Genomic DNA, 16,496 nt, shown 5'->3' on the forward strand with positions numbered 1-16,496 from the left:
GAATTATTTTTTAACTATGGCCTAGTTATGTTTTTTTCCCTTTATTTATCTTTGGTTTGGGCCCATTCATAACAAACATGCATTGCATAATTTTCAAATAGTATTGTACTGAATAAAGTGTGTTAGGATAGAAATAGTACTGTTATAATGTCATGATTTACTATGTATAAGAATAAATATTGAATAGAGTGTTTAAGTACTACTAATATTAATTATACTGAACTTAAATTTGCAACCAAACATTATACTAATATTTAGTACCAACATTATTCAACCTAACACCCCCGCCAAACTACCCCTTTATGATTAACTAAAGGTTTTGAAGATAATAACCTTTTAAAGGGGCTTTTAGTCATTGTGAGATAATGACCGTTGGATTCTTGATCGTCAAATGTGAGGAAAATATAGGGATGGCTAGGATTAGTCTAGTTTGGTGTGGACGTGTTTAAGTAAGTTGGAAAATTTAACTTATGGTGACAAAAAAGTCTCCTAATTAGAAATGGTGACAAGTTTGACCAGCCAAGGTCAAACTTGTCTTAAAAATGTGATTAACTTAAGTTGGGACTGAATCATAATTTTTAAAACTTATAATCTTTTACAAAATACACAAAAGCCCACACACATTATACAAAAACTTTTTTCAACCCACCCCACGACCCCAACTACTCCATTCTATTTCAAAAAAAAAAAAAAAAAAAAGGCAATTCCTCAGGCGGCAAAGCAGAAAAAACCGGCGACCACCCCCACCATTGCTGCTGCTGCTCGTTCCTCTTCAAAATCACTGCTCTTCCTCGTCGTTGCTGCTACTCGTTTCTCTCTCTCTCCATTGCTACTGCTTCTCTATTCATTCTTAGGTAAAGTTTTTCTTTCACTTGGTTCAAAAGTTAGGGTTTTGAAATCAGAGTGTGAAAATGATGATTTTGGTTAGAGAAGATGAAGAAGAACATGAGTTTGTCTTGAATGTTGTTTGTTTTGTTGTAGTTTCGGGTATTTGTTGCACTTGTTGGGGTTTGTGAGTTTGTAAATAGTGGTTGTGGTTGTGAAATTATGATTTTTGGTGCTGTTTTTGTTCTTCTTCTCCTTGTTGTTTCGAAAAAAAGGCTTGCAATTTTGTTGATGTTTTCCAACAACTGAGGTTACCTGTTGCAGCAAATTCAGCACTTGTTTGACAGTTGCAAATCTCTGCTGAGGTTGCATGGTTAAAAAACCCCCTATTTGGTGTATTTTGTTTAAGTTGTGAGTGAGATTTGTGATGGTTGTGTGTTTGTAGTGAAATATAGATGTTTTGTAGTTAAATTTAGATGTTTTTGCTGTTGTTGTTGTTGCTGTTGTTGTTGCTGTTGTTGTTGTTGTTGTTGTTGCTGTTGCAGCAAATTCAGCACTTGTTTGACAGTTGCAAACATCTGCTGAGGTTGCATGGTTAAAAAACTCTTATTTGGTGTATTTTGTTTAAGTTGTGAGTGAGATTTCTGATAGTTGTGTGTTTGTAGTGAAATATGGATGTTTTGTAGTTAAATTTAGATGTTTTTGCTGTCATGGTATGGTTTAGGAAAAGTTTTGATTTTACTTTTCTGATTTTATCCAACAGCTGTTGGATAAAATCAAAACAATTGTTGAGGTTTTGCAAAGAACAAAATCGATTGTTAAACATATCAACAAGCTGGCACGTAAAAAATCAAAACAGTTGCTAAGCTGTTGCTACTGTTTTTCTATTTCCAACAGCTTAAGATTCTGCTGCAACAAGTAATAAGTTGTTGCAACAACTTCATATTTTGTTGCAACATATTCTTAATCTGTTGCAACAACTGATTACTTGTTGCAACATATTCCTTTTTCCTTTTTACTTTGAATATTGCACTAATCAATTAAAACTGTTTTTCTATCTCCTGTGTGTAGATAAAATGGCTCCAGTTAAAAGAAAAGGAGAGTTTGAGAAAGTAGTAAAAGAGCCAAGGTGCAAACACCATTAGATAAACTTGTGACTGCTATTTGTCAATTAACAAATCTAGAGGAAAGAGTTAGTGAAACTGGGGCTTCAGAAAAAGAGGAAACCCACGAAACCTCTGTTGGGCATGAAAAGAAAGTGATAAAAATGAACAAAGTAAAGAGCAACATGAAGATAAAGAAGATGAAGGAGATGATGAAGTAGACAAAGATGAAGAAACTAGAGAAGAAAGTGAAAAAGATAATGAAAAATCTGCTGAAGGAGATGAAGAAAATCTTTGAAGGAGATGAAGATAATGAAGAAAATGATTAAGGAGATGAAGAAGAAGAAGATGAAGAAGAAGTAGATGAAGAAGAAGGAGATGAAGGGGATGAAGGAGGTGAAAAAGATGCAGAAACTGAAAAGGGTAATGAAGAAGAAGAAGAATCAACAGATCAGACCTTGGCCGAGTTAAGAAGAAAAAGGAAACATAATGTGGATGTCAATCTTGTTGAGTCTTCTAGTATTGCCACAGATCCTAATAGACCTTTCATTGACAAGGTCGTCAAGAGTTTCAGCATTGAAAAGTACAGCGTGACGATGCCACTGAATGGAAATAATAATTTGTCCAGTGATTTTGTGGTCAGATCAAAGCATGGGCAAGAGTTTTGACACCTTTAGGGGCATTCTTCGGCAGTAGGGGTTCGAGAATTTCTTTAGGGCTAGCTGCTTTGGGCTCTATTTAGATTTTGCCTGAAGATACCGGTATCCAATTTCGAATGACAATGGTGTCTGAGCTTTTGAAGCATAGGATTATTTGTGATATAAAGGATGAGGTTTGGATTAATTACTGTGGCATGCCGGTTTGTTTTGGCATGAAGGATTTTGCCATAGTGACCGGATTGAGATGTTATCCTTGTGAGCCTCTTCCTACTGTTGTATTAACCAAGCCAGCCCAGACTCCCAAGGCAGCCAAGAAAGCAAAGGGTTCCGAAACTAAGAATGATGTCTCTTTGGTAAACTTAGTGGGAAAGAGCTACATTCAAAAGAAATTGTTGCAAGATTTGGAGTCCAAAACTTTCTCAAAAAAGCACAAGGAGGCACTGTGCTTAGTTTGGTTTGTGCACGGTGTTCTTTGGGCAAGAGACCTAAACACCAACGCACCGCTTGGACTGATTAAACTTGCTGAGGACTATGATGCTTTCAACAACTATGCCTGGGGTTTTAAAAGCTTTAGCTTGACTGTTGAATATTTGATAAAGGATTTGAAGCTAACGGGGAAGACACAAAACCTATATGGCTTCCCTTGGGCTTTCATGGTAAATTTTCTTCAATGTTTTATCCTTTTTTTTTTTTGTTATTTCAATCACTATTTTGATTTTTGATGGCATCTTTTTTTCGAGGCTTGGGCATTCGAAGTCATTCCTCACCTCAGGCATCAAGTCAAGGAATACTTCGAAGAAGTTACTTATCCAAGAATTCTTAGATGGCTCACTGCCAGGAACAACACAAAATTGACTGTTGACCTTTTCAACTCCCCTAAGGAAGCTGTAAGCATTAGAACACAACAGATGACTAGTTGTTGCAACAGCTTTGGTAATCTGCTGCAATAAAATATGCATCTGTTGCAATGTCCAACAGATGATTAACCTGTTGCAACAAGTTACCCAATAGATGAATCTGTTATAACATGCAACTAGTTTTTTACAACAGATGAGTAACCTGCTGCAACAAGTTACCCATCTGTTGGAAAATGTCCAATAGATGATAAACTTGCTGCAACAAGTTACCGATCTGTTGGAAAATCTCCAACAAGTACCACATCTGTTGCAACAGATCACTTTATTTGCTAATTTGATAACTTCTGAATCTGTTACAGTAAGTTTTTACAACAAGTACAATAATCTGTTGCAACAAGTTATTAATCTGTTGGACAATATCCAACAGATGAGTAACCTGCTGCAACAAGTTACCCATCTGTTGGAAAATGTCCAACAGATGAGATACCTGCTGCAACAAGTTACCTATCTGTTGGACAATGTCCAACAGATGTGTAACCTTTTGCAACAACCTGATAACTTATTTTAAATAGGTTTTGCTTTTTATGATTTAGCACCATTTTGATATATCTACTTTCTTGTTGTAGGTTGTGAACCCATGGCTTGTCCCAACAATAAGAGAGTTGGAGATGCCATACCTTGTCCCTTGTGCCCATAAAATCGTGCTGTTGATTGATGGGTTCAAGGGAATTAGGCTGAGTGGCGACCATCACTAGGGTCGATGATGTTGTTCTTCTTTGGTGGTGGTCATGTTGCTGGTGTTGTTGTTGTTGGTGGTGTCGGTGGTGATGTTGCTGTTGATGCTGTTGGTGGTGCTGATGCTATTGGTGGTGTTGTTCTGCCTGTTGATGTTGTTGTTGTTGTTGGTGGTGGTGGTGTTGGTGATGATGTCCCAGCAAGTATTGATGGGGAAAAATTAAGAGATGATGATGCTAATATTGGTGGATTTACTCCAGTTGCTAGATTTTGTGATTTTTTCGGATTTGATGGTAATTTTAGTGGTGGTGGATTGAGTGGTAGAAGATTTGCTGATGTTGGTGCCGGTACCTCTAAGGTGCCCTCATGTGCTTGTGAGTGCACCACTTGCAAGGACAAAATGAATAATTTGATTAGAAAGGTGGAGGAATTAGTGCAGGCTCAAGAAGCCACAAACACTTCTATCCAGAGGTTGATATCCAAGAGGGGTATCAATCCATCAAAGAATCTTTCCTCACCTTATACTCTTGTTTATGTTCGGAGGAGGGGCAAAGCAATTGCCAAGGCACTTTCATCAGTTATGTCACACCCCAACTTTTGATAGGGCATGATGGGCACCCGACCCTTACTTAGGGCCGAGCGAACCCACTGATTCTCGTGATACTCATAATCTTACTGGACCCTTAAATCATGAAATGAGTGCATAATGAAAGCTTTTCAAAAAACATGCTTTTCGTCTTTCTCAAATCAAGTAAAATCTGTAATCATATGAAATTTGTAACATAATGCATAATGATACATCGGCTTACAGAGCCGCTTACAAGACATGTTATATACGTGACTCGTCCGCAAAGTCTCTAACATAAATCAAGATACCATAACATAGATACTCGACTCGGCAACACTCGGAACGAAATAGAGCTCGCCAATCCAATTTGGAACATCTTCTACTAATATCCTCTACTCGTTTGTATACACGCGTGGCATGAAAAGCGTCCACAAGAAGGGACGTCGGTACGAATAATGTGCGAGTATGTAAGGCATGAATAGTAATATAATATAGATATGGAAGGTAACATGGAATAAGAGAGATAACTTTGTACATCGGATACCTCATAAGGCGGATGTCATGCATGCTCAGCTTTTTAAAAAAAAACTTTTTCTTACATACATATATAGATATAATATCATCATCATAACGTACCCGGCCTTTTCAGGACTCGATGTGTAACGTACCCGGCCCTTTCGGGACTCGGTGTGTAACGTACCCGGCCCTTTCGGGACTCGGTGTGTAACGTACCCGGCCCTTTCGGGACTCGGTGTGTAATACCAGGCGATCGGTGGTTGCACAATAGGTGCGTACCCGCCGACTATAGCGCGGCTCGGTGTGAGAAAATACATTCATATATATAAAGCATGCATGAGAGCCCAATCAAAGCCACAACTATATCGGAGTGACGTAAGGTCGGTAGCCTCCGATTATATTATGGATCAATCATTATCGTTTATCCCACCTTGAAGGAACGATTATTATAAGGTGAGATCAACAACAATGAATAAAATCAAGAAAATCATGAAATAAGCTCAATAATCTCATAATAGTATTAACATCATAAGCTTTGGAATTTCTAGAATTAAAATCATCATCATCATAGAAACATTCTCATCTTTGACATCGTCATTCATATTGTAAAAACATGTCCGTTGTTGTTGTCATAAAAGCTTATAGAATCATAAATCTTTGACTCGAAAAATAGGAACATTTTGGAAAATATTTATGGATTATCAAGAAAAAAGTCATGCCTTTGAATCATGAACTCTATGAATCATGAATTTCTAGCTTTTGAGAATAAGAATATTCTTGGAAAACATTTATGGATTCACATAAAGGGATCATGGGACATTTGAAAAACACCTATTGGATTCATAAGAAAGGAATCATGCCTTTAGAAGAAAGGGACTAGCCTTAACATACCTTTGGAGCTTACTCTCCGACTTTCCAACTTGCTTCCTGTCGCGCGATTTATTTAGGATCGTTCGTCATCTCATAATCTACATAGGCAACCATTCGTATTATCATTAGGCTCATTGTCACACTCTTATCTTAAGTCTTTAAATAAATTCCTTTTAAGGTCTGCCGAAATTCGGACAGCATCTCCCCTATTTATATGCCTAGCCCGAATTCTCAATACCAACAATCAATAACCAATAACAATAACAGAAACAACAACAACCTCATTACTACCAAAATATTCCATCAAATACTCCACATGATATTTTCTCCAACTCCTCCACAAACGAATTTGCTACATAATTATTCCATAAATTTATCTCCGTAAATAAGCCTTAAATGATACCAAAGAGAAAGATTCATACCTTACTTCCGCTAATACCGCGATATCTCCAATACTTGCCTTACTCCCAAGCCACAAATTCACCGCAACACAATATTATAATCGTAACTATCGCCGGCGGAACCGAATCCGGAGATTTTTACTTAACTTGCGTTGGAATTTAATGGAGGGAAGGTTGGAGAACTTTCTAGAATTGTTGGGAAATATTTTTGGGCTGTTTTCTTTATTGAAAATGAGGGGTTAAACCCCTTTGTATAGTTGCTCCGAAGTCACCGTAGTGATCTTGTTCATCGACTACGTAGCGATTCTTGTTCATCCACGGAAATTATTTCGAGACCTAAAACTTTTATACACCGATATCTTTATTTGCATACTTGGATATGTCCAAAACTCCATACAGTCTGTATGAGTTATTCAACATCCCAAACGCAGCGAAACTTTTTTTTTTTTTTTTTTCCGATTCGTTTAACCTCCAACCTTCGTGCTCTTACTTATCACTTGTTGAACATAACATAAACACTTATAACTTCAAACATAATCCTGTCCTTTGAGCTTATGTGACTAACCTATGATGTAACTTAACGCACGAGAATACGGGATGTAACAAGTTAGATCAAGAAAATCTGTTTCTACTCCCAGTAAGTCAATTGAGACTCCTCTTCTTGATGTTGGGCCAAAAGTGCTAAAGAAGGTGGACATTTTCAAGCCTGTACATGCCCAAAGAAAGAAAAAGGTTAAGACTGTAATCAAATCCAAAAAGAGTGGGAAAACTATGTACTCAATGCATGAATTTGGAGCAGCAGACTTCAAGGCTTTGACAAGAATGAAAATTTGGTGGGAGGATTGGGTAAGTTTCAACACTTGTATATATCTATCTAATTCAGTATGTTGTTGTAACACGTAGATAATCTGTTGCAACAAGTTAACTAGTTGTTGCAACAGGTCCTTTATTTTGTTGAATGTTGCGGCAAGTTAACTAGTTTGTTGCAACAAGTAGATAATACATTTAACAATAAGTTACTTATTTTTTACAACAAGTAACTAACTATTTTACTACTTTTACTTTAGTATGTAGATGAAGTCCTGCTTCTAATGCGTATGAGGCAAATTAATTTCCCTGAGTACTATGATTCCACTGACATAATCCTGGACCTCCATAATCCTGGACCTCAACTTTTACAACAACAATCTCAAGAGGTACGCAGAATTGACAAATGAGAGTACAGTTCCTAATGTCGTGCCTATGAAGGTTAGACTTGCTGAATTCAAGTGGGATAATGACATGGTCGATTATTGTAGAGGTGTTAGACCCTACCCGGGTGGCTGCTTAGACCCTACCCGGGTGGCTGCTCGTGGGTTGGTGCAAAGAGGGTTTTAACAGTGATGAATATTGAGGTCACACATTTTGTCACTCTTGAGTTCAAGATTGAAGAGGGAGTGGTAAATGTGTATGACTGCAACGTTTTTGTCTACGAAGATGATGCTTTCTTTTGTTTCATGCAGCCGGTAATGGAATTATGGCCCAAGTTATTGAAACAGAGTGGCATGTTCGCACACTTGCCTGCAAAGTTACTCAATGAACCGTGGGCATTCAATAGGCTAAAGAATCTCCTCCGCAATGTCACTAGTAGGGCATGTGATTCGTGGTCAATTGCTTTTATGGAGGCTTTGCTTACCGGCACAACTGTGACAAAACCCAAAAGTCTACTCGGCGACAACTCTGTGGGGAGGATGCAATGGAGATGGGCATTAGGTGTCATTGAAAAGGTGTTGGAGCCCTAAGATGGGCTGATAAACAATTTATTGATTTTGCATTTTTTGGAGCCCAAATGTGGCCTGTTGAACAATTTAAGTATATATTAGGTGTTTTTTTTATGACATTATGTAATTTAAGTATATATTAGGTGTTCAGTACCTTTCTAAGACATTTTGTTAAGTATCTATTAGGTGTTCAGTATTTAAATTGTGTTCAGTACATTATGTTCAGTAGTTTCAGTGGTTTTAAACAAGTCACAAAATCTAACGGTACATTAAAGAAGTTGTAACAAGTTGATAATCTGTTGCAACAAGTTTGTAATCTGTTGCAACAGATACGTCAGTTGTTGCAACAAGTTGATAATTTGTTGCAACAGATGAGTCAGTTGTTGCAACATATGGGTCAGTTGTTATGACAAATCTAACTGCTGTTGAAGAAGTTGCAACAAGTTTGTAATCTGTTGCAACAGATGCTTCAGTTGTTGCAACAAGTTGATAATCTATTGCAATAGATGAGTCAGTTGTTACAATATATGGGTCAGTTGTTGCGACAAATCTAACTGCTGTTGAAGAAGTTGCAACAAGTTGTTGATCTATTGCAACAAGTTTGTGATCTGTTGCAACAGATGAGTCAGTTGTTGCAACAAATCTAGCAGTTATTGAAGAAGTTGTAACAACTGACACATCTGTTGCGACAGATGGGTTAGTTGTTGCAACAAGTTGATAAACTGTTGCAATAAGTGGCTTATCTGTTGCAACAGATGAGTAACCTGTTTAAACAAGTTACATATAGAAAACAATAAATATCATTGGTTTTCTTTGTTTACATCTAAATATGGGCGAATCAAGTAGTTCTCATCAAATTACTCCAAGGATCGCTCGATTTGGGAAGAATACGCTTAGTTGATCATATGTCCTGACTCAGAATACCATCAAATTGGTTAGGTACATATAGTAAACAATAAATATCATTGGTTTTCTTTGTTTACATCTAAATATGGGCGAATCAAGTAGTTCTCATCAAATTACTCCAACGATCGCTCGATTTGGGAAGAATACGCTTAGTTGATCATATGTCCTGACTCAGAATACCATCAAATTGGTTAGGTACATATAGTAAATAATAAATATCATTGGTTTTCTTTGTTTACATCTAAATATGGGCGAATCAAGTAGTTCTCATCAAATTACTCCAAGGATCGCTCGATTTGGGAAGAATACGCTTAGTTGATCATATGTCCTGACTCAAAATACCATCAAATTATTTAGGTACATATAGTAAACAATAAATATCATTGGTTTTCTTTGTTTACATCTAAATATGGGCGAATCAAGTAGTTCTCATCAAATTACTCCAAGGATCGCTCGATTTGGGAAGAATACGCTTAGTCGATCATATGTCCTGACTCAGAATACCATCAAAGTGGTTAGGTACATATAGTAAACAATAAATATCATTAGTTTTCTTTGTTTACATCTAAATATGGGCTAATCAAGTAGTTCTCATCAAATTACTCCAGCGATTGCTCGATTTGGGAAGTATACGCTTAGAATTACCCATCTATCAATGAAATTATAGTCTAATCCATTAAGGATGTTAGTAGATAAATATATTGATCACTAAATATCATTGAATCCCTTCGTTTAACACTAAATATCATTGGTTCCCTCTATTAATCACTAAATATATGTGACTCATATCCTAGTTGTTGCAGCAATTGCATGATCTGCTGCAGCAATTGCATAATCTGTTGCAGCAATTGCATAACCTGTTGCAGCAATTGCATAATCTGTTGCAGCAGGTAACATAGCTGTTGAACAAGTCATATCACTTGTTGGATAAAACACAACAAGTTAAGGAGTTTCTGCAACAACTCATTCCATTTGTTGTAAAAACTCAAAACACCAAATAACTTACTGTAACAAGTCATATCACTTGTTGGAAAACCAAGTTAAGTTAGTTGCTGCAACAAGTCCGATTACTAGTTGGGAAAATCCCAACAAGTTACACAGCTGTTGCAACAGAATTTTTACTTGGTGGAAACTGTTCAAAAATTACAAAACCACAGAACATACATTGGTGATTTGAGTAAGATCAACATATCATTTAAACCAAGTTCGCTAACAGAAACAACATAAAAATGTCATAAAATCCAATTTCACAAACACAAACAATAGTAATTATTATTACAAGACATTGCAAATTTAACAACTATGGAACAATTTGGTTTGGGCATGTAGTTTTTTTATGGCCAGCTTTTTTGCATATAGAGCATTTGTTTTTCCTCGTTGCAAATGATTCCTCGATTCCACGCCTCCTCTTTGTCCGTCTTCTTCCCGGTTTGCTCGAATCAACATGTGGAGGAGGTATTTCTCTCTCTAAAATCTCCATAGGAACTTCCTAAGATTCTTCAGAAGGCACGGGATTCATTTCCTCACAGTATGCAATTATGTAATTCTCCACCCTATAATATGAAGATGAGTAGTCATAAATCCGCCTTCTAAAGTCTTCACCATATTGGACTCGAAGTGCTGCCATAGCATGTGGGCAAGGTATTTTGTCCATGTCAAAAACTCTACAAGTACAAGATCTTCTTTGCAGATCGACTGTTGCAACTGAACCGTGACCGATGACGCTGAACTTGTAGTTGGCAATTTGATGGGCCAATAACTTATTACCCAAGTTGACAAATTTTGATATGTTGTTTCCATTGAGAGAGCAAAGATGGTTGGTGAGTCGATGAACTCCATACGCCTCTCATGAAATTTCTTAGTAAACCTCCTGTTTATGGAATCAAATAGAGCAGTAATGGGAAATTCTCTTTCAACATTGAACATTGAGTTCACCGACTCAGCAACGTTTGTCGTCATAAAATTATACCTGACAAAACAAACATATTAGTGTTGGAACAGGTGGCTGAGGCTCAGCTGTTGGAAAAATCACAACAAGTACAATATTTGCCGCAACAAGTTACCTATTATTTGCAACAGATATGTTACTTGTTGGAAACAGAAATGTGCAAATGCCTATTTTCGGGGCAGAATGCCCTGCTCCATCTGTGGAATCCAGCACGTACAAGATGTTCGGCGACCCCAGGAACCAAATCTCTGATTTGATTGAAATGGTCATTGAAGACATCAATATTGTACGTTTTTGCTGCTTTATAAAATTGAGATACAACCGCCCCATTATGAAAGGTGGTTCTCAGTTTTTCCCTTGGGTGCCTCATGCAAAAACCATAATGACATGTAGGGAAGACAATTGAAACCGCCTTTTTGATACTTGGATGTCTATTAGAAATTATGCACAACTCAAGGGTATCCTCTATATAGTTTCTCATTTGTTCAAAAAAATATTTGTACGAAGCATCACACTCCTTGTCCACTACACAAAATGCCACTGGAAAAATATGATTCTCCGCATCTTGTGTGACTGCTGACAACAACACTCCTTCGTACTTGCTCCTCAAGAATGTCCCTTCGACAGCTATGACTTTTTTTCATTTGCGCAAAACCAAGCATCCAAGACTTATGGGCTACAAAAAAATACTTGAAATTCCCATTTTCATCAACCTTCAATGCCGTCTTACTTCCTGGATTTGCAGAATGAAGAATATAACGGTACGCATCAAGCACCGCATACCCATGCTCATGTGTCTCCCTTGTCAAAGCCTTTGCGATCTCCATGCCCTTCTAGACCTTCCAATAACTTACCTTACAACCTAAATCTGTACGGATTAATTGACTCATATCTTTTGTAGATGGGCCTTTACCGTAAGGAAACTTATCTTTGAAGTATTCACCAATGACTTTCGCTGTAGCGTGTGGATTAAGGCTCATAATGTGCACAAAACCACATGTGTGATGCTTTATGTAGGTTCTGATACAAAATCTGTCAGAACTTAAAAGCTTCACAGCCCTTAGCCACCACTTGCACTCCGGATGTACACATCTGAAGCAATACACAGTATGCGAATTAATCGCTTCCTGATTCTAAAATCTTTCTTCAAGCAAGCAAGTTTCAACGAAGTTGCTAGTGCTTCCTTGTTCTTGAATGACATTCGTTTATAAAAACCTGTTTCATCATCTGGAACATGGCTAGACTGTATTAATTGTGTAGTGCCCACTGTATTGCTCGCAACTTTGGGTATAGGAATCGGGTCAGTCCCACTTCCGTTATCTGGGATATCCACATCCGCCCCATTTAATTCATTATTTAACACATCTTGTTGGTCTTGAGATAAATTTTGGTTCTCTACCAGGCTTCCAACAACATATACCCTTAAAATGGGCCTAGCTACATCATTCAAATAAGCACGCAAACGAACCTGATCAGTTATCTTAAATGGCAAGACCCTCTGATTTTCAAAAGAGCTGTGCATGTAAGTGATGGCAAGATCTTTTGGTTCACGAGTTAATTCGCAATAGGTGATCATTAGGTTTACAAAATCATCAAACAGAACATCTCCCTGGACAGTCATCGCTATCGCCTCTAACGTGTCACTACCCTTCCATCGCTAAATATATCGATTGTTCTTCTCGATCCATTCACCATGGCAATCAACCCTTATTTTTATTGAGTCCCCCAATAGTGGTGTTCGAGGTACCTGAAGATATTTTGTTTAACAAAAAATGGGTCATGAGAGTACATACCAAACTATAACAAAATGAAACAGCAGCAGCAGTTGTTCCAACAGATTATTGACTTGTTGCAACAAGTGTATTACCTGTTGCAACAAGTAGTCCACTTGTTGCAGCAAGTCAATAATCTGTTGGAAGCAGCTTCAGTTTTTTGGGTTCTGTTTCAGACTGTTGAAGATGTCCAACAGATTATTGACTTGCTGCAACAAGTTGGCTACTTGTTGCAATAGGTATTCCACTTGTTGCAGCAAGTCAATAATACATTGGAAGTTGTTTCTTCAACTTTTTGGGTTTGTTTCAAACAAAAAAGCCGACTCCAATGCATCGTTGAGTTGTTGCAACAAGTGGAATACCTATTGCAGCAAATAGACAACATGTTGCAGCAAGTCAATAATCGTTGGAAGCGACTTCAGCTTTTTGGGTTACGTTTTCGACAAAAGCGAATTTCGACTCCAACACATCGTTGAGTTGTTGCAACAAGTGGAATACATTTGCAACAACTCACTCGATTGTTTAGTTATTTATACAACAATTATAACAACTTCATAATCTGTTGTAGAAGTTGCAACAACACATTATCACGTTGCAACAACTACAACGGCCTCATCGTAAGTTGTTGGAAAATCCCGCAGAGATTTATACCCGGATGAAAAATTGAAATAAAACAGTATTGTTGTACTTACCAAATGAGCAGAAAACACTTATGAAGAATTCCCAGTGCTACACCAACAAAATCCAGTTAGAAAATTGCAAAATCGGGTGGTCACGTTTTTTTCTTTCTTGAGCAACAATGGCGGACGAAGAAGAAGAAGAAGAAGAAGAAGAAGAAGAAAGCAGAACAATGGAATGAGAGGAAACACTTATGAAGTAATTCCCAGTGCTACACGAATGAAATCCAGTCAAAAAATTGCAAAATCGGGTGGTCTTGTTTTTTTCTTTTTTGAGCAACAATGGCAGACGAAGAAGAAGAAAGCAATTGGACGATGAAGAAGAAGAAGAAGAAGAAACGAGCAGCAGAATAAGAAGAAGAAGAAGCAAGAAGAAGAAGAAACGAAGCAAAAAAGAAGAGCAAAAAATGGTGGAAACGGCGCAGGCAAACAGAAAAATTGGCGCGTTTTTTTGGCTCTGTAGGGTTTATATGGGTTGGGTCAAAGTGTTAAAAATAAAACTTAGGGGCAGAGTGTAAAAAACAAAGCTTGAGATCAAAGTATTAAAAGTATAGCTTTGGGGCAAGTCAAAACTCCCTAATCACTAATCTAAAGTTTATCACCCCCACTTAATTAAAAAAACTAGAGTTACTCCAACTCAATTTTAAAACCTTTTTGTCACCTTTAATTAAAAGGCCCATGTAAGTTACTATGAGGAAGCGTTTAGAAGATTGAAGACGGCAAAAATCGGACCGTTAATATTTTGGTGACATCAGCAGATCAGCACCTTTTAAGGTCGTGTTTGTTGGATTGTTTTGCTTTTCTGCACGGTGGATTTCTCTAGAAAACTTGGGAATTTCCGACAATTAATTTATGTTAAAACTATATTCGAATTGCACTAAATTGTTTTATGCAATTCTAAGCGACTATGTATTTCCTCTTATTTAAAAAGCCGAAATTTAGAGATGAAGCCTCCGACTCGAGATTTTGATTTACAGAATTAGCCATCAAATGTGTATTCATTTGTATCACTTGCGTCTTCTTCAGTAAATAAAAGAGGGATTCGTTTTATAGGTAACACGGTTAGAAAAATGAGTTTTAATAAAAGTTATTGTTGAGATATTTATTCCAACTAGCCAGCGAGGAAAGGATTCAAATCGCTCGTTTAGACTTTGTGTATCTTTGACTATAGACCATTTGGTTATATTATTTTTTAACGCTCAGTATAATAACGGTTATCCTTAATTCTAAATGTCTTGAGATTAAAGGCGGATTAGCATTTTAATTTGATGAATTCAAATTTTTAGGTTCTTACTACTAAACTTGGTACATTTTTTAAACTATGAGTTCAGAATCTAAACATTTATTAAAAAATTTGAGAATTTTACATACATATATGTACTTCATATTGAAAACACGGTATTTAGGTGACCCAATACTCGTGTCGTACATCCATCATTGCTTGAGAACTATTGTAAATCCTTATTATTTACTTTTCTTTTTATCCCATGGAGTTTGGGAAAATTTAATTTCTGTACATCTTAATTATTTTGCGAATACTTATACTATTACTTATCACCAACACATGCATCATAAGCTCTATTCACCAAAATATAGACAAATGCAAAGAAATTTGGATTCCAAATTACAATATATTATATTATATATTTTTGCTTATTATATTTAATAAAGGATGAAACAAGTCTGTAAAATTTTCAATGGGTAAATGTACCAGATGCACGTAGTATAGGGTCAAGCCCTTGTTTTTGATACGTCATAATGAGTTCAAGTTGGCTGAGCTCAACTTTGCTTCATTTTACCAAAACATGGGAAGGTTTGTTCAAGTTTCAATTTCATACGTCCAAGGAAACTGATTTCAAGAAATTCATCCTCATGCAAGAAAAATCTAAGTGACATATATTACAAAGATGTACCATCTTTTTTTGACCTTTAAATACGTAATTTTATCCCATTTTAGATAACAGTATAATGAATTAACTCTAGCTATATACGCATAATTTTTAGTGCAGTACTATCGCAGAAATTTCCTAGAGATTTGACATCTTTTCCTAGGGGTTCAACAAACATCTGTTTTCAACAGAATCATTGCCATGTCCCATGGAAACAAGTGACAACTATGTTCTCCAAATTAGTGGAGGAACGCTATCTTACTCTATTCAGCTCTTAGAAATGGAAGTTGGTTTACGTGCATGAACTATTGCAGTTAGCATTTGCCATTTGTTTGGCAATATTAATTTCCATGTGGAGCTTTTACATAATTGTAACAGCAACTTTTTCTCTAATTTGTTTGTCACCCTACAAAGTGCTCAATAAGTTGCCTATCTCTGAGGCAAATAGAACAACATCTGGAATCTTATTTAGTCAAAATATGATAAATTAATACTATTTAACAATTTTTTCCCCTGTATCCTCAAGAACACTCAAATTGGTGATTTACTATGACTATTAGCTACCAATTGTACCCTACACTTATAGCCTGTTTGGTCAAGTTTATTTTTCCCCCTAAAGTACCTATTTTTTCAATAAGTGCTTATTTTAAAAAAAGTGAGGTGTTTGGCCAAGCTTTTGGGAAAAAATAAGTGCTTTTGGAGAGTAGCAGAAACAGTTTTTCAGAAGCTAAAAACAATAGCTTTTGCCCAAAAGTATTTTTTTGAAAAGTACTTTTTAGAAAAATACACATAGAAACACTTTTTAAATACTTGGCCAAACACGAATTGCTGCTCAAAAGTACTTTTTAAATTAATTGGCCAAACACAAACTGCTTTTAGCTAAAAGTATTTTTGAAAAAAGTACTTTTTAAAATAAGTTGTTTTTAGAAGCTTGGCCAAACAGGCTATTAGATGACGAGGCGATTCAATAAAATTAGTGGTTTAAAAGTTAAATTATAGCAAGAGGCCTT

At 36.6% G+C, this 16,496-nt stretch overlaps 2 protein-coding genes across 2 annotated transcripts; both read left to right on the top strand.

Annotated features, from left to right (window-relative positions):
• Positions 1-2,724: 2,724 nt before the first annotated feature.
• LOC132054872 (uncharacterized) lies at positions 2,725-4,121 on the top strand. The gene is made up of 2 exons (XM_059446831.1): positions 2,725-3,243; positions 3,328-4,121. The coding sequence occupies exons 1-2, from the start codon at positions 2,782-2,784 to the stop codon at positions 3,535-3,537; spliced, it is 672 nt and encodes a 223-aa protein (XP_059302814.1). The 5' UTR covers positions 2,725-2,781; the 3' UTR covers positions 3,538-4,121.
• An 83-nt stretch (positions 4,122-4,204) lies between these two features.
• LOC132054202 (uncharacterized) lies at positions 4,205-7,437 on the top strand. The gene is made up of 2 exons (XM_059446248.1): positions 4,205-4,761; positions 7,146-7,437. Exons 1-2 carry the CDS (start codon positions 4,205-4,207, stop codon positions 7,435-7,437), a joined length of 849 nt encoding a protein of 282 aa, XP_059302231.1.
• Positions 7,438-16,496: the final 9,059 nt, after the last annotated feature.

The sequence above is a fragment of the Lycium ferocissimum genome, chromosome 4, assembly GCF_029784015.1.
Source record: "Lycium ferocissimum isolate CSIRO_LF1 chromosome 4, AGI_CSIRO_Lferr_CH_V1, whole genome shotgun sequence".
NCBI lineage: Eukaryota > Viridiplantae > Streptophyta > Magnoliopsida > Solanales > Solanaceae > Lycium > Lycium ferocissimum.

Excerpts from the sequence above, each read along its gene's own strand:
- LOC132054872 (XM_059446831.1), top strand. The coding sequence starts at position 2,782 with ATGCCGGTTTGTTTTGGCATGAAGGATTTTGCCATAGTGACCGGATTG. Across the intron at positions 3,244-3,327 it reads GCTTCCCTTGGGCTTTCATG|GCTTGGGCATTCGAAGTCAT; the intron begins GTAAATTTTCTT and ends CTTTTTTTCGAG.
- LOC132054202 (XM_059446248.1), top strand. The coding sequence starts at position 4,205 with ATGATGTTGTTCTTCTTTGGTGGTGGTCATGTTGCTGGTGTTGTTGTT. Across the intron at positions 4,762-7,145 it reads AAGGCACTTTCATCAGTTAT|ATCAAGAAAATCTGTTTCTA; the intron begins GTCACACCCCAA and ends GTAACAAGTTAG.